The following is a 19194-nucleotide window of genomic DNA, read 5'->3' on the forward strand; positions in this document are numbered from 1 at the left end:
CGTCTGAGACACACTCATAAAAATGCTCTTATAACTGAGGAAATAGTGTCTTATTAGATTTCTCGCTACTGGAAGATGTAATGTTTATTGCAGTGATAAAGAAATGATCATTGGCTTATAAAACATGAACGATGTGTCCAATCTCTCCCAGGAAGAGGCCTCCCGTGGTTCTCTTAAACATGACTATTTTCTCCGTCTTTTGTCAGCGCCGACGCGTGTCACATTTCTAGCCTAATTAGCACATCGCACCGTCCTCTGGAGTCTTGTATTGTTTATCGCTTGTTCATTTTCGCAGTCGTCGCCTCCCTGTAGTTCACACGCGTTTGTCCTGACGGTAAATTGTCAGCGCTTGTATCCAGGTCAGCGCAGATGTGTTGTTTTTCTATACATTAGTGATGCACAAGTGAGCCACGACGTTATTGTGGTTGTTTATTTGCTCAAACGGCTCAGAATACACAGCCTGGCTATGGGAAGCTTGCCATCTAAATCTTGTGACATTGCAGAAGCTTATCCAAACAATGCCACTGCAAATGTCAAGGATGAAAGGCAATCCAACACAATATTAGGTTGTGTAGCCTTTTTTTTGTGTGGCAACGTTTTGGAGGACTGTATGTTCAGTTTCTACAGTCACACAATGGGACAGCGTGGCCTCCATGAAAAAACCTGTGTGGGTTATAGTTTAGTTTTGTTTGTTTTTTGTTTTCAACAATGTACAATTCCAAAGCTAAGGCCAACTATTCATAAAACATGTTTAGAAACACGACAGTGAGTGGAAATCTGCCTCAGTTGAACGTTTTCTCATTCTCATTTGGAAGGTGATACTTTACTTGTGTTAAGATTTTAACTACCCAGCTCTGGAGAAAATAGTTTTGCACCAAAATCACCTCTGTGTTAAAAAAAGAAAAATCACTGACATTTGTAGAACTTTATTTTGCTCAATTAGTTAGAAACCAGTAATTCCACTTCATTGTCATCCTTTCCCATTAGTGTTTCTTATTCAAAGAGATGAGAGAGTCTGAAATGATATTCTGTAACCAGGACAGACGAGGCAGATCTTTTTGTATTCATAATTATATAAAATCATCATCATTTTCACATCACTGTAATGTCTTTATTTTTTCTTGTATCGTTTATTGGGTAATAGCAGAAATGAGTCGTCATAAAAAGATTGATTCTCTGATGCTAATGCATCTGAAATTATGGATATTTATTGTTGTGGTTACTTTTTTTTATTGTTTAGCCAGTTTTATTTCAAAGTAATTGAAAAAGAAAATCACTTTGGACCTGGATGCCAACTCATGACATTGACGTTTGTGGTCCAAACTCTTTCTAGGCAGACTCTCCTGGGACCAGTTAATTATATATGAAATCAATACAATGGAATACTATTTTATAAATATTTTTCTCTGCTTGTACTTTTATATATCCATTTATGAACATAAACAGGGACTTTGTTCTTTAGAATTCATGGTCAAGGACGAGGGAACTACCTTTCATGAGTAAGATGGAAATAGAGACCTGCTTGGGATTGTGTTAGGGCCAGTTAAGGGCCAGTGATTGATACTGTAGGTACTTATATGATTCTACTGTTTGTTTGTTTCTAGTTAAACCTGAAAAGACGGAGAAGGATGAGAAGAAGGATGACGTAAAGAAAGAGGACAAACTAGACGACAACTTGAAGATGCCAGAAGTTCTAAGTTCACAAGACAAAAAGAGCGTCACAGTAGAATTTACAAGCACCGAACCTGTTGCCAAGATGGACGCAGAGCCCCCAAAAGACAAACCAGAGGAGGCGAAGAAAGACGAAGTGAAAGCGTTTGAACCAGTCAAGAGCAAAGTTGAGGAAACACCTATAGTTGAGCCAATGCAGGTCGAGGAGAAGCATGAACAGAGCGTCAAGGTCCAAGAAGTGTCTGAGAAAGCGCCACTAATTCAGGTCGAGGACAAGCATGAAAAGAGCGTCAAGGTTCAGGAAGTGTCTGAGAAAGCATCACCAGTTCAGGTCGAGGAGAAGCACGAAAAGAGCGTCAAGGTCCATGAAGTGACTGAGAAAGCGCCACTAATTCAGGTCGAGGACAAGCACGAAAAGAGCGTCAAGGTTCAGGAAGTGTCTGAGAAAGCGCCACTAATTCAGGTCGAGGACAAGCACGAAAAGAGCGTCAAGGTTCAGGAAGTGTCTGAGAAAGCGTCACCAAACAAAGCTGACGTAGAAAAAATGGAGATCGCAACTGCCAAGATGGAGGACAAAGCGGAGAAGATGGCCACCAACGAATCACCTCAAGTCGTAGAAAAAGTGGCAGAAAAAGTTCAAGAAAAAGCTCCAGAAAAAGTTGAGAACAAAGCACCGGAAGAGTTACCGCAAACCGATATGAAGGACGAACTGAAGACTCCGGAAGTCTCCTCCGCCAAGGAACCAAGCGTAGAAACGACGGAGAAGAAAGCAGAACCGGAAACCAAGGTGGAAGCACCCGTGACGGACGACGCGAAGAAGGTTGCGAAGGAGGACGCCACGAGCAAAGCCACCACACAGAAGAAGACCGTGGAGAAGAATGAAGAGAAGAAGGCGAAAACGGAGCCGGCGGATAAGGCCAAGAAAGCTAAACCTGTCGCTAACGGGAGCAGCGCGACGCCTGGCAAAGACGTGGCAAAGGCGAAGGTAAGAAAGAACTTTGTGAAAGGAACTTGACGCTTAGAAACTACTTTTCAGCAGCTTAATCCCAAAACACTGCAATTTGTTCATCTTTTATGAACCAATAATGTAGCTGCAATGCACAATTTTAAACGTAAAGAAAGATGGTTCCAATTAAGCACTCTGCTGATGCCATGTACAAGAGACCGGCAGAAGAGATTGTGATTGCACGCTGCTTTTCGCATACATGAACGAGAGCAGAGCCTTGTTTAGACACTGCTTCCAGGAGTGGGCGGGGTTTGTGTGAATCGAGCTTTTTCAGTGCTCGGAAACTCCACTGCCAGAGAAAATAATACTATTCACAGACATGAATGCGTCATAACAACCTTGTGATCGCAGAAAACAAACTGTTCCGTGACGATAAGCACACAATATAGGATTCAAATGGCTGCACAAAACACAAAATTGAAATTCAATGCACGCTGGTTTTGCCATAATCGTTTATTCACGCTGCTAACATGAGCTACTGTCCGGGGGAACGAGATTGTTTCTATTACTCAGACAGAGTAAGAACTGCAAAAAAGTGTTTCTATGACATTTTTATTCGACTCCCTTAATACTAGTTAGCTTTTGCCCATAATCATTTTCATTGCTAAAGCTTATTTGCTGCTTTCTTCTCTTAAATGAAATGTTTATTTGCCCAATGTACTATTTTTTTTTGCATATTTCTGAGTTACTTGCTGCTTTTCGTTGGCTAACCCATTTTTTTTATTAAGTTTTTCTTCTTTTATGTTGCATTTTTTATTTCCCGGCTGGTCCCTCACCCCAGCCCGCTGCCGCCTCTACCGCCAAACCCGGCACCACGGCCAAAACACGGCCCACCTCCACCACGGCGCCCCCTGCTGGCGCCTCCGCAGCCAAGAGGCCCGCCCTTTCCTCCTCCACCACAGACAAAAAAGCGCCCACAGCCAGGGCTCCCGCAGCGGCTAAGCCCAGTAGTGCCACCGCTAGGCCCCCCAGCACCCGGCCCCCCACCACAGCGACAGCTCTGCCCAAGCGACCCCCCAGCACCACCACCAGCCGAACCACTTCCACTATTGCTGCTACGCGCGACGCTAAACCCAAGGTGAGTCAGTCACGATGGCCCGTAAATATCCACAAGGAAAGAGAGATGAGAAAAGGTGGGTATGGTCTCCAAAATATCTGCTCAACTGACTTCAAAGATCATTTTTCTCAAGTGAAGGTAAAAGTGGGTAAGAGTGGGACGTTTATGATGCTGACCTCAGTAGAGCATCCAGGAAAACTAATGCAACTCATCGAGCCCTTTTGTACGGCCGGCATACATGACCAAGAATGACCAACACCAATGTGCCCCACCCCCCCAAAAATAAATATATAGATAAACAAAATAATTGCTATAATGCAAAAAAAAAACAGGAGCACGCAGAAAGAAAAGTAAAACGCTTTAAAATATTGTTATATGTCAACAAAAAGCTTTTGTCACTCATTTCGACTGAAGCTGAATTCAAGCTTGACGCAGCAAAGTGTAGCCACATTTTTGCAGACAATGAGATATCTGTCACTTGAATTTGTTGCTCGGTCGGTCCACGCGGGTATAAATAGTGGACAAGCAAGAGCTCCGATGAGTAGCTAGCTAAAAACTGCTCAAAGCATTAAAGGCGCTATACCTAACTTTGAAACTTTTTAGTAAAAATGTGACAAATGGGTGTCTTTACCGTCACGGCCAATATGTGACAAAAAAGGTAATCCCCTTTTCGTCACATATTGACTATTTGTGTTGACCATACGTTATTAATAAATCATAATACAATGCAAACTTCCCGCATCCAGCTGATTTTTCACAAATGACTAATTTCACAACATATAATTATGGGGAAAAAAGAACAAATATATATATAGGTCCCTTAAGTACTGCTGAAGTTGGTCTCATTTCTGTGTGGAACTTGCACACTGAAAGCATAACGAGACCTTCCCTCACTTCCCTCTAGCTTTAATTAGGTGTACAGATGTACAATTAGTCATGCATTTGCTTAGACATCGGATTATCTCTCGGCTTGCCTGTGGGTAAGACACTTTGCGACTCCAGTATTTGCTCTCATCTCTGCAGACATTTTTGTGACTCGGCTAATCATTATGGCCCGGTGTGACGAGAACAATTTCATAAATCCTTCAATAAAGACAATAACACCTCACCGCCCTCTGTCCGTGACCCCATTAACTGCACGCAGGAGACTTTGTTTAGCCCGCGAGCGCCCATGGGTGCAGGGTGACTCAGCCCGTTCCTACCATGGCTCAGCTGTATCATCCGAACCACCGAGGGCTAGTTTTCAGATGAATGAAATGAGCAATGTTCCCGCTCCTGTTAGATCCATGTTAGACACATCCCAGAACATTCCCTGACCCGGATTCTACGCTACATGTGATAAACTGCGGACCGACATTTGACCCACTTTTGTTTTTCTCACCATATGTCCCGATGTAGAGTTACATTTGCCGACTCATGTTTTTTTGCTGAGTAAAAAAATATTGAGGACTAAATCCCCAGATGTTTCCACTGACTGATGGCCAAAGTTGACAGAAGGAATTGTGCATTATGCAACAACTAAATTCAATGCCTTTTCAACCATTCAAACCATGCAAATTTAACATCCCAGGAACAAGTCTGTCTTTTGTACAATTGGTAAAAAGTCCTTGACGGTGTGCAATATTCCTTATATCACAAGTTGACCTTCCAAGTCCCATGATTCCTAAAGGACTAAACAAGAGACCAAACAGACCTGAATTGGACTAAATAAAAACTAAACCATGTCTAAACCAGAAAAAGCTACAAAAACGACAAAAAAAAAGGTTCAACAAACCATAAAGGTAAGAAATGAACGTTGTTTGTGTATGTTTGGTGTGCCTGCAGACCGTCACAGAGAAGCGCGCTCCTGTGCCAAAGGCCGCCTCCGATCAAACATCTGCAGCCAAAACCGGAGCAGCCGCCACGGGTCGAAGCAGCACCACGACCCGCACGGCCACCACCACCACCCGCACCACTACAGCCACCACCGCCAGGAAGCCTCTGGGTACGCATACAACTCTGCTCTTTACGTGGTAGCGTGGTTGTCTCAACAGATGTTAAACTTGCATATAACAAGTCCTGCGCTTATAAAACACCAGACGCTGATTGAGCCATTCCTTAGCCCCAAACATTTAGATTTGCAGTTGTAGAATATTGTAAAGACCGTCAGTAAAGACTGTTTTTATGCAACGCCTGACTTTCCCCTCAGCCTCAAAGACAGAAGCCAAACCCGGAGAGGAGAAGAAGCCCAGCACGCCCAAGGCCTCCACAGGTAACGTTAATGCGCTTAAAATCACAAATGTGGGTGACTGGGTTCAGTCTTCCGACTCGCTTGCTTTCGCGTCCATAATGTGGGAACACGTTGAAGTTTGTTGCTCATAAATTAGTTGCGTAACAGCGGATGACCCAGTTCCATCCACTCTCAGGTCAGTGACTATTTGTTCTACATTCTTAAAATAGAAATCTTGTCTGTTTACGTTGGAGCGCGGACGGCATGTGTGCGGTGGATGTGATATTAGGTTGAGTAATACGTCCGCTAGTGGTGCTCCTCAAGTGTGGCCTCAGCATCTTTCTACCCAGAAGTGTTTTCACTCGCCTTCCTTCACAATAAATATTCACCCGTCAACGATCTTACTTAGAAAATACCCCTAGGTTTGAGGATGTTTTAAAATGCAGTCCTCTTGTGTACTTTGGGGATCAGAGCAGTAATACAAAACAGAAAATGAAAAAAAGAACAGGAGAATTCGACCACGGACTGGATCACAACAAGTTTGTGAAGGTTTTATGGGTCTCAAACTTTTCACTCCCAGCACCATCTCGTCCAATATCTGACCTTCCACACAGCCAGGACCCAGATCAAATCAGGACTAAAATAGACCTAAATTGGACGAAGTTTAACTGGGTGTAAGCCATGTCTGAAGTAAAAAAAAAACATCTAACTTGAGTGCATTCCTAAAGCATATGATAACTATGTAATTCAAATTAATAAAGTGAAAAATTTCAGATTTACAGTGGTACACATGCTACTGAATGAAAACTAAAATTAAGGGAAACATCAGGACAATCTCTGTGTGATGTACATCAGAGTGTGAGCTGGCATTTTGAGTGCGAAGACGGAGACGGGCTGATGAAGGATTACTTCTTTTTAGCAAGATTCTGCAAGACCCCGAAAGAAAAATAGTCCTTTTGTGCATGAAGCCAAATAGAAGACTTTGTCACTAATATATCCTCCAAAACTATGCAGCATGATGTTCTTACCCGTTCTCGTTGTGAACGCTAAAGAACATCTGCTCTGCCACCTCCAGCAGTTACTTTTGCCTTTTCAGTTGCTTTTAGAGTTGACTTCATGTGAGAAATGTCGGCCATTTGGGCCAAGTGCACATTTCTGCACTGTTTGTTCCTCGGGAAGAGGCGCCCTGCCGTTTAGCCTTCATAATCTGTCCATCTCACTCAAATCTTTAGCCATTTTTCCTGCTTCCCACACATCAAGTTAAAGGACAAAATGTTCAATTGCTGCCTAATAATTTATCCACTAGCTTGTCTGTGTTTGTCAGAATGACTGTCATTATTTTTTTATCTGCTATTGCCAAAGAATAGAATAATATTAAAAGACACATCGCTTGAGCCGAAAGTTCAAATCAATTGTTGCACATAGTTTAGACTAAACTGGACTTGGACTTTAGGTTAACAGCCTGAGAATCAATGAGTCTCTCGCTTCTCGGGTGGTGACTTCATAACACTGTCAGGGCCCCGTCAGCACTCGCAGTTCTCTCTGCACCGTGACAATGCGGGATGTGCCGGGCTCCGGGGGCTTTAGAAGTGAAAAAATCCCGGGGAGTTGAAAGGCTTGAAAGCAGCGCCGTGTGGATTAGCTTCACCTCGTGTTGACAGGCGCTCCTGCTGACGCGCCTTAAATCTGCCGCAGTTCACAAGTCCAATAGCTCTTCAGAATTTTTTTTTTTTTTTAAAGGATGCGAGCAATTAAACAGTCTCACCAGGGAGCAGAGAACAGCCTAATCTGTGGACAGGAATCAAAGAGCAAGCTGACAACACGGAGTGGGGATAGAAGTCGGAAACGTATACTGTTGGGCTCAACCATTGGCTTCGCTTCATAACGTTATTAACAATAGCTTTAGCAACATCGACGAGGAAATAAGACAGGATTGTTGCATCATAACTACATTTTACTGGGTATAATCACAGAGACTTGACTCATCCCAAATCAATTCCTGGCTGTAACAGTCTCTCCCTCTTCACCATTGACTATCCTATCAGAAATGTCTGCTACAACTTCGGTCACTAATTTTGGATTAAGTTTGTATTGTAAACACAACACAGAATATGTAACCATGGCTACACAATGTATGAGAAAAGAATTGCGACATTCAATTCAATCTTGAGAAATTTGACTAATTTTGTGTCAAATCTCACTGCTATTTCAGTTTAAACTGATACATTTCCTGGTTAGATAAAGATGAGATGAGATGGTACTTTATTGATCTCACAGATAGAGAAATTGATAAAACTTAGAAACAATTAAAACCTATTCTTAATTTAAACTAGGTACCAATTTAGGTACCAGGTTTGTTCTAAGAAATTTCCCATCAATTCTATAATGCATGACCTTCACTCCACTCCACAGACTCCACTAAACCCAAGCTCACCACAACCCGCACAACCACCACCTCCAGCGCTCCAGCTGCCCGCCCACGCCCCACGGCCACCAGGCCCAGCGTGCCCTCCTCAGCAGCTGGGGAGAAGAAACCCACTGCCCCCCGGACCTCTCGACCCACCTCCACCACCACCGCCGCTGCTGCTACTACAGCCCCCACACGAACCACAACCACGCGGACCACCGCCACGCGGACCACCACGGCCCCAGACATCCGGAATGTCCGCTCCAAAATTGGCTCCACAGACAACATGAAACACCAGCCCGGAGGAGGGAAGGTGGGTTACACTGGGCACACTGCTCACACTGGTCACACGAGTCACACTAGTCACACTGCTCACATAGGTCACACTGCTCACATTGGTCGGACTTCTCACACAGGTCACACTGCTCACACCAGTTACACTAGTCACAGCTCACGCTAGTCACACTGGTCACACGTCTCACACTGGTCACACTAGTTACACTGCTCACATTGGTCAGACTTCACACACTGGTCACATGGCTCACCCAAGTCACACTGCTCACATTGGTCACCCTTCTCACACTGGTCACATGGCTCACACTAGTCACACAGCACACACTTCTCACACAGGTCACACTGCTCACACTGGCCATACTTCAGTTTTACTCATTCAGTTTGACTTTATCCTTCTAATTCTCATTCCATCACTACGAAAAACCCGATTCTAATTCATTTCCCATGTGAGTCCAGTCCATGCTCCTTACATGTTTTTGAGTTGACTTTATTTTCTCCTTTGTTGCTTGTTTTTTGGTTGACCCGGGTGGGATTGTGTCCTCAGGTGTCCTCATCCACACTGAACAGGGCCGTCCCCTCCAAAGACCCCGGCCAGGGCAAAGTGAGTCCCCCCCCCCCATCACTCTCCTCCATCACTGTCTGTCTGTTTGTTCTTCCACACACTCACACACGAGATTGTTGACCGTCTCAGTCAACAATTGTTTTCACTAACGGTGTTTTTCCTAATAAACAGGGTCCTGTGAGACTGTCTGTACTAATCCTTTCTTTTCTTAGACTTGTATCTATGTGCTGTAGTACCGGAAAAGGCTTCCACGGTTGGGCTGCACCAGAAAATGATATGATAATGATGATTGCATGTGCATATGGTTAGAGAATGAAAGCCACAAATACAACATGAGGAACAAGCGGCAGATTTGGCAAAGACTGTTCACTTTGTGATACAAGCATAACATTTGAAAAAGCCTGTTATCCACCCAAAAAAATCAATATGTTACAAACTGAATAGTTAGTGGTCCATCTTTTTTGCCTACAAAATGTTTCAATGGGTTCACCAAGAGCCAAAGTAGATATGATTACTATGTTTAAAAAAATGTTTAAAAAGCAGTTTTAGAACACTGCAAAGGAAAGGTGTCAATCTATGGAACAATCTTCATTAAAAATGTCAATGTATGTGTTTCAAATGAATGTTAAGTTGTCAATGTTACAAAAGTATGACACAAAAGTAGCAGATCAACTTTACTTGTTTTATTCACGGGTAATGTCTGGACCTGATTTTGTATCAACAGGGGGCAGACATAAGTTATACCTGTCTGCTCCTGCTCTATCATGAGATATGTTAAATGCTGTCGTTGCATTTGAATGAAAGTGCTCTCAAACTCAAGAAGTGGTTCTCAAACCTGTCTCATCAAGTACCACCTTATGAAGTATTTGACCAAGATTAAATCAGTAGTAAACAAGGTCTAGACCTAAGTTGGTGTAACTATGTCTAAGCTATATTTTAAAAAACTGAATATTCAATAATAAAGTCAAAACTATCATCTGAAGAAGCCACCGCATGTTCCTAAGCCTGTCACATCTGTGTGTCAGTCTTTCAAATGAAGCTGATCTGGAACAAACAGGTTTTTCAATCAATCAATCAAATCAAATGTTATTTGTATAGTGCCTTACAATAGTTTTTGGGACCTGGAGCCAAGTTTGAACAACAAATCGTGGTCTGGTAATGGGCGTAGGTCAATTCTAACTTAAATTAATCCAGTACATACTAAAGGAAACAATGATCATCATCAGGCACCGATTCCTGTCTGGCTTGTATCACAAATTGACCCAAAATGGCCGTAGCCTGCTCCACTAGTCGCTGTTTTTCTGGTGGCACCTGGCTCTAGCTCCCTGTGTCTTCTAACCCTGCCTTGGTGGTGACTTCTCCATCTTTCTCCTCTCCTGTCTTCTCCTGTCTCCCCTTCCCCCCTCGTCACAATACCCCCCTTCCCCCCACGGCGCCCCCTGCTGCCACGCTGTGTGCTGTAGGTTCAGATAGTCACCAAAAAGCTGGACTTCAGCCACGTCACCTCGCGCCTCGGCTCCAAGGACAATCTCAAGCATGTTCCTGGAGGAGGGAATGTAAGTATCAGCACCGTCCGGTCCGTAAGCGCCGGGACTCCAACCGACAGCCTTTACACCGGGGCGACTGTAAAGGACGAGGCGATGAGGGGAACTTCTTAGACGGCATGCTCGCGACCCTCGCAGCCCCCTCCTCCCCCTCTGTGTTGATCTGTCACTAACACATTTCTAAACTTCTGTAGTTGCAACCTCCCGCTATCTTTTCTGCATTCATCATTTCTAAAGATTTGTGTTTATTCCAGTAGAGGAATGGTAAATTTCATACTTGCAAATTGGACATATTTGAGAGAACAGGAGAGAAATTTGTAAAAGCTGCAAAGGAATGTGTTGGACCATACAGTATATTTTGTCCTTTAAAAAAAAAAAAAAAAAGAGCAAAAGTCGAACAATGTCACTAATGTTCAATTCAAATTTAATGCATCAAATAATGCTTTTCCATGATATTTAAGGCCTTAATTTTAGCTCAATTCATTTAATGACTTTTAATGCCCTGTGGGAAGCTTGATGCAGGTATGCAGAGATGAGTCATAATGAAAAAGTATACATTTCTGAGCATTAAGGCGAGACACTGCAGGTGAATAGGGAAAAAATATATATTTACAGATGTCAAGTTGAAACTTTTGCTGTAGATCACTGGCATAAATGTTAGAAGAAAATACATGGCAAGTTTTCTGTCATTTTATCTTTTTATAAGAACAAAGTGTTTTATGTCTAAAAATGCCCCAAATTTTCCATCTTTTCGGCGACGAAATCTGAATAATGGATAGAGTTACATTCAAATTTATGGTTTAATTTTATTGATGAATGAGTGACCAAGACGTTTTCAGAGGGGATTTAAGATATCTTGTTTAGTTTTAAAATAAGCTGTTTTTTAGTGGAAAATTTTGTAAAAAAATAATTTTCGCCTTATTTTTGACACTCAAAACTCAATAAATGGGGCTTAAGGGATTAAATAATAAAAAATCCCTCTGAAAAAATCTTCCAAATATTGTTGAGTCCAAGGCTGGAAAATGTGAAGTCTTTAGGTCCGACTGACGTGGACATAATGTCGCCACAATGACAGAAAAATGTGTTTTGAGAAAAAGGCCCTTGAAATTGCATTGTCCCATATAAGTCTCTGGGGGAACATTGAATCAGCGCAATATTTAAACATGTTATTGTCAAGATTAGGCATATTTTCTGTTTCCGGGTGAAAGCTTATATGTTCAGAGACCAATTTGGCCCAAAACCTGAAAACTGAAAAAATTGAGTTTTGCCTGTGGTGTCTCCCCTTAATCTATCAAATGAAACCAAAACTAGCACTTACTACTAGCAAAGACTGAACCGCTAACTGCTACGTGCTTGGGGATTGTTAAAAGCTTTAATTGCGTTGATGATTGCTGTGTGGCAGGTGCAGATCACCAGCAAGAAGGTGGACATGAGCAAAGTGACGTCCAAGTGCGGCTCCAAAGACAACATCAAGCACAAGCCTGGTGCGTCCCTTTCCCTTTCCACATGTCTTTGTGATGGATTTAGCCAAAAGTGAAAGTAAAATGTGTATTAGCTGAGATAATGTGTGTGTGCGTCTGTATCTGTGCCTGACCTCCTCCCCCCTCACGCTGTGTGCCGTGTTTGCTCTCACAGGAGGAGGGGATTTAAAGATTGAATCGCACAAGGTCAACTTTAAGGAGACAGCTCAGTCCAAAGTGGGTTCTCTGGACAACGTGAGCCACACCCCCGGAGGCGGCAGCGTCAAGGTGAGCCCTCAAACACTGCACTTTTACAAACCTGATTCAGCAGGAGGCTTCACTCTTAAGACGGCAGACAGGGTTGTTGTTTTTTTTGTAACATTCTGACCTTTGTAACTTGTTTGTTGTGAAATACATCCATCCAATGTTTGTGCCTCACCGATTTCTGTCACGAATCATCAAACCGTCTTTTTCCTGACAGCGACCGACCTTACCTGTATGTTTAACCCCAAACTCAGATCCTTCCGCAGCCGATACATTCCTATTACTTTGAATCTTTGGGTGAAATCTTTATGAGCCCGAGGGTCCCTGTCCCCTCAGCCTATCCCTGCACATCCCACTGCACGTGCACACCCTTATTTTCCGTGTTATACTTGCCAGCTCACTTTTAGGGATTGTTGTAAGAAAAAATGTCTCAAAATAGCTCCTCTCTAAATATAGCCATCACAAGGGCACAGAGGACTCAGGCACATCAGCTTTTAGATCAAAGTATTTTATTTTTTTGCAGTGATAACATGTACATTTTTTAGGAATTCAAGTCTTTGTAGTGTCTGTGTTGTCACCTGTGTTGTGCATTCAATGAAATACAGGGTGAAAACACAAAAGATGAAAAGAAAAGTAGAGGATTTGAAGACATGTACTGCTACCTACTGCGTACTTTGCTATTGAGTTCAAACCTCAAAAAATAGAGGGAGAAAAACAAGTGTGCATAAAATCCCTTTACCTCTTTAACTTTACCCCTGCACCTTCTCAAAGAAATCCACTCCCAATCCAATTCCTTTCCTCCTTCTCACCCTTCACTCTGTTCACTTTTTTTGGTCCGATGTAACCCAACCAGCGAAGGAAAGTGTCCATTTGTGCACAGATACTTTGCATGTCCTGGTGCTGCTTTTTCTTTGTTCACTGTTTTCGAATCCTTGACGTCACTTTTTGGTTTCTTTTTATACTTTTGGCCTGGCTCCTAATTCAGTCAAATCGATCTGTGTTACATTTTAACTGCCATTCGGTATAAAAAAAATAAAAATAAAAATGAACAAAATGCAAAACAAACACTGATTTTGGAGCCAGCCCACCCTCACGACTGACCCTGCTGTTTGTGTGTAGGCTGAGGGTGACCAAGAGTCAGAGGGCAATGGGACGCCCCTGTCGGCACCCCCAGAGCCCTGCACCGAGGCGGGGGCTGCCCACCACAACGGCATCAAGGAAGGGGAGGGCGCTCAGGCTCTGGACGCCCTAATCCCAGAGACAAGTAAGTGTTAGGAGAAGGAAGTGAACGGAAAATATGAAGAATGAAGAATAGTGCGCCGTGTTGTTGTTAAATGTTTGTGTCATTTCTGTGTCATTTGTCTATATGACCTGTCTCTGATGTCTCATGCTAAGTCTTAAGTGTTTAGTGAGTAGAGCTGGATAATACAGCGCAAAATTATTGTTGCGGCAACATCAGCATCACACGAAACAAAAGTTACATATGTAACTACGGTTCTATGATTCCTGGATGGAGATTGTTTCTCACTGAGGATACTTGCATTCTGGAAAATAGGGACTCTTGTGGTATTATTACTCGAACTGCACATTTGAAATACCATTCAGGAAACATGAAGCAGTGAGCGCATCAGACTTTATTGATTAGTGCAAGAATTCTTATGTTGCATAATTTGTTAAAGGGAGGGTATTATGAAAAATCGACTTTTCCAAGCTTTACATCGTGTTATTATGTCATTCCCTCATTAAAAACATGGCTGAAGTGTTGCCTTGGCACATTCACGTATTTTTGAGTAATCTGTAAAAATCCTGATGGCGGCCATTTTAGGGATAGGTTTGCCTGAGTCCTCCTAGGAACGCCCCCACCTCCTGGAGACGCCTCCGAGCTTTCGTCACCAGCCGAGCTTTCGTCACCAGCCGAGCTTTCGTCACCAGCCGAGTAACCAACCACTGCTCCTCAGCAGAACCGCCTCCCCACTGATGCCACAGACAGCGTGTGGAGGGGGCGTGTCGGAAAGGGTCAGAGGTTCTTAAAGAGACAGGGGCCTATTTCAAAACATTCACTACAGCCATTTTGAGAGAGCATTTTATACAAGGCAGTTATTCTAATTTACTGCATTTACAGACCAACAGAAGGTTTGGTCATCATTGTAGTGTGATATAGACTGGTGCTATGTGATTGACAAAAGCATAATACCCCCTCTTTAACAATATTGATGCCATTATTATTATGATTACGTTTGACTCATTCTTGTCTTTATTATTATTTTAAAATGAAAAGACTTAGTAGTAGAAGTAGTTTCATCCTCCTGTAAGGTACTGCGAGTCCGGACCAAACCTAGCTCAGGATGTGGGGATAGGTTTCGGGCACTGCTCTGCGGCTCAGAGAAGGTATAAATAAGTTCCTTGTGAAATCAATACAGTTTCAGGTGATGCTGCGATTTGCAGTAATGATGATTTTGTGAATATATTGTCTGTATATTTCAGTCATTTCTCTGAGACTCTCCTGTGACATAGTGTTGTTGTCTTTGTGTCCATGTCGCCTGATCACTTCACCGTTTTTGGCTTCTTATGTTGCAGGCCTCTAATTCTCCTGTCCCCCTCTGCCCTCGACACCACCTCCTCACCCCCTCCATGCCCCCTCCATACCCCCTCCTCCTCCCCATATCTACTTTTTATTGCTCCCACCAAACCCCCCCCCCCTTCTCTCACCTCTGTGCTGCAGATTGAGTTTTTCAAGCTCAACTTCCGCGGGAAAGCTCGCTCTCGCACGGACCACGGCGCAGACATCATCACCACCCGGCCCGCCCCCCAGGACAACCATCACCACGGCAACAGTAGCAGCCCCGCCCCGCACCCGGACGGCTCCTAGACTCTTCCTCCTTTACCCAGCATCGGACTCGACAGATCGCGTGGGCTCCCCTCTGTCCTCCTGTTTAAACGGGACACAATATTCCTCAAGTAGACTCATCGGTTGTTGCTACTTGCTCAAATTACTTCAAAACTAGTTACGCAATTTACGAGTGATTTTTATCAAACTAATTTATTGAAAGGATATCTTGAAAACACGCGCTAACTTGTCTTATGTATATAGCTGTAACGTGCTAATATTTGCAAATACAAGGTAGTGGCCACACCTTACCATCAGAGGGCGCCACAGAGGCACTTTAGCAAAGGGAAAAATATGTGACACAAGTTACTGGGAGGTTATTTGGGGCCAGTGCGCTTTATATTATGAAAAAAACACCTTTAGACATGGTAAAACATTCACATGGGAAGTGTGGAAGACACAAAAAGTCAGATGTGATCACCAATCTGGGAGGAAAGACCCAGAAGTTATAATATATACCTATTTTGCAATCGATATTAAGTGACTCTCCTTAAAATAACAGTGGTTTTTGAGGTTGGATAACGATATGATAATGAGGCGTCGTGTCACTTACCTTTCCCTTCTCTGCTGAGCGCCGCAAACCCTTCGATTGACCCGCCCAGATTGACCGACAGAAGCGACGGACAGCCCTGAATTACACGTTTCTCCACATGAACCACATACAGTACAATTCCACTCCTCCGGTCTCCCCTTGGACTCTCTCCTTACATCTGGTTGTAAAACACAGTGGTTTCGCCTTTCCTCCGATTCTCCGCCGCTTTCCCATAAACCCGTCAAAAATAGTGCACAGTTTAAAAACCGCTAGGCTGTTGATGATCCCCTGTACTCGTGCTGACGTGAAATCGTGGTGTTTTTCTTCTTTCCGTTTTTGCATTTATCGCATTAATATTTCTTCTAGTATTAGCGATTTAGCTTTTTTTCTTCTTCTTCTTTTTTTTTCTTCTTTTTTTTTTTGTCGATAGCGCTCACAAGTCACGGAAACACGCACAGGATTTTGTACACCATGGCACACAGGGAGGAGGGGATGTTTTTGGAGTCGATGTGAACGTCGATGTGAAAGTTGTAAGAGAGGTTTTGTAAGAAGGATGTTTACGTAATAGTGAGAGAGAGCGTGTGTCGTATGTGCCTGACGGTCCTTCTTATCTGGATACTTTGTAGTACACAAGTCTACTCTATAGGAAGTAGTCCGCTACTAATGCTGCGTTCCATTTGTGCTCGCAGATCGGAAACAAACCAATATCGTCCATTTGTCAGGTTGAAGATTGTCCTGACAGTGAGGGAAACGACAATCCGTTTGAGTGGGGAAGCTGGTAAAAGTCACACCTGCAAAAAGTATTTCACTAGACTAGTATAAACATCTCAATTTGAGCATAATAATCCAATTTTTTGTTGTTTTGACTAGTTAAGAAGTTCTTGGGCATTTGTCCTAGATTGTTTCACTTGTTCTGAGATGTTTCTGACTTGTTTCGATACATTTCGTTCTTATTTCAATTGCCAATGGGGTAAGAAAATTGGTCTTATCTCATTGGCAATTTTACTTTCTTATTTCAAGCGAGATTGACCCTAGAACTGGTCTGAAATGTCCTCAAACAAGCAAAGTCAACTTGGTCCGATCAGGAAAAGTGTCTAAATGAGTGAAAACCGCTCAAAACAAGATACATTTCCTCAATTCAAGTCATTTAAGCCAATGCTTGATATTTACTTTTTGTGGTGAAATATGGACCTGATTCGTTTATTTTATTCGGGCTTTGCGATTGTATCAACACATGTAGTTTCAAGACAATTAGAGAGCGGAGTTGACTGTTGTTGTCAGGCTTTAAAGGTGTAAGTTACTGGGTTGTATTTGACTTTCGTGGACAGATGGAACGCAGAATTAGCTCCTGTTGGTGACATGAGGAAGTGGATGATGACAAAATGGAAGCTGATTGAAACACGTAGTGGAAGATTTTGGACAAAGCAGAAAAATCAGGTTCTAGCGTAGCCTCCAGCTGCCTTCACTGCATGGCCAGGTCGATCTCTGACCTGCACAGGAACTGTGTAAAATCTGACCCGGATATTGTAAAAACCAGCTAACACTTAATTTAGTATTTTTAACCTCTTATTAGTTGGCGTCCGGCTGCAGTCCATCCAGGCAAGTGTCAGCGGCCTGTATGCCAGTGTTTTTGCTGTTCTATGCATGAGTCTGTATCAAATAAACAAATGACTCCATTATAATACTTCAATCATAATGCTGTTAAGACATAAAACCATAACATTTTTTGTTTTTCAAAATTGTCAATACCAAAAAATATCATTACTTTGTTTAAAATCACAAACCGTAACATATATTGTAGCACCCCGGTACCTTAAAAACAATAGTGTAGCAGCAATTCCCACTTACTGCTCGATTTAATAAGTGTAGCGCTCAATTATTGCTCTCTATTTGCCTTATCCATTTTAATCCATATCTGATTGATCTTAATGATTTTGTATTCACTGAAAGCATGAACTAGTTCCAGTTGAGATCAGTGAAACTTTGATTTGTGTTTCAATTGTAAATGTATAAACAAAAAGTTTTCACACAAGCTCTGACAGGACAGTTCGGGCGGGATTTGGAGAGATTTTGCCACATAACCAAAACAAGTCTTATTGCTTTTTGTCAAATCGATCAGTGGGATTGAATATGGTTTAATCTTTGCCTTCCCCGACTTTTATTAACTCAATATTGCTTCTAAAATGGAACGGCACCTTAAAGTTATGTATCAAAGAGGTCTCTGAACAGGACCCTAAACCATAGATGATATTTTGCATGTTAACAAGCAATAATATTCACACATATTAGTTTATTTCCTCATAGCTATCCCTTTAACACAAACAAATAACTTAAAGATATGCCATTGTTTGCAACGCGGCTCGGCTGGAATTTTTAACTTGCGACAATATTGCTAGACAGACACATTTTTATGTCATTTAAATTGTAACATGCTCTTTAAAAAAAAAGTTTCAAATAGCAATGGTGGTCGTTGGGCGGCAGGAGGGTGTTTGACCCTGTCTTTTAAACGGTTTTAGCTGACAAAGCATTTTATCATGGCTTTTCTAATGATGGTGGGATTTTTGTTGGAAATTGAGCCTTTTCCATCGGAAAGGGGCCACTGAAGTGAATAAGAATGTTTTTTTGAGATATATTGTTCTAAAGATGCAACACTTTTGTATATTATTTATCGTTGTGTTCCTGTTAGCTCGATGCTAGTTGTGCTCGGACAATTGAAAAGACACATTTTGGGAGAAAAAGTTGGGATTTTTTTTTCTTTTTTCTTTCTTTTTTTTTTAAGATTTCCAGTAGCTAGCAGGGAGGCTTATCTGTGTAAAGTCCCATTAATGTCAAGACTTGGCCCAGTCATTTTCAAACATAAAAAAGTCATGGTCGGCCTATTTGTTTGATGGTATGTCTATAAAATGATTATTTACTGCAGCCTCTGTAATGACCCTATAGGATGTTCCAGGTTAAAATTGCACAGACAAATTCAAATTATATTTAGCAACACGCTGCTTTAATTTGCATAAGGAATCACAACTCTCAGAAAACCTGTTTCTCAGTATCATATCTCAACAAGGCAAATGTATGAAGTTTTAATTTATGTTGTTTTGAGCGTAAATGTTGATTTATTTACGTTATTTATACCCAGGGCTTGACATTAACTCTTCTGTTCCTCTTAAACCACACTGGTTGGTCTTATCCCTACCACTAAATTTGTCAGTCAATACATTTTTCTGAAAACATTAAAATATTATTTTGCCACAAAATGTTACGAGCCACTTCATATTCTTACCCGCCTCCATTGAAATTAAGTTTT

At 42.3% G+C, this 19194-nt stretch overlaps 1 protein-coding gene across 1 annotated transcript in view; it reads left to right on the forward strand.

The window, feature by feature from the left end:
* The window catches only part of LOC306977603 (uncharacterized protein), an 86478-nt gene extending 71115 nt beyond the window's left edge, over window positions 1–15363 (forward strand). Inside the window, 11 exon segments of the mRNA XM_079575998.1 lie at window positions 1605–2656; window positions 3459–3755; window positions 5559–5718; window positions 5923–5985; window positions 8356–8663; window positions 9189–9245; window positions 10670–10762; window positions 12153–12234; window positions 12386–12498; window positions 13594–13738; window positions 15197–15363. Of these exon segments, the coding sequence (XP_079432124.1) occupies window positions 1605–2656; window positions 3459–3755; window positions 5559–5718; window positions 5923–5985; window positions 8356–8663; window positions 9189–9245; window positions 10670–10762; window positions 12153–12234; window positions 12386–12498; window positions 13594–13738; window positions 15197–15201 (2375 nt within the window). The 3' untranslated portion in view covers window positions 15202–15363.
* The last annotated feature ends 3831 nt before the right edge of the window (window positions 15364–19194 follow it).

Source organism: Gobius niger (genome assembly GCF_951799975.1).
Source record: "Gobius niger genome assembly, chromosome: 18".
NCBI lineage: Eukaryota > Metazoa > Chordata > Actinopteri > Gobiiformes > Gobiidae > Gobius > Gobius niger.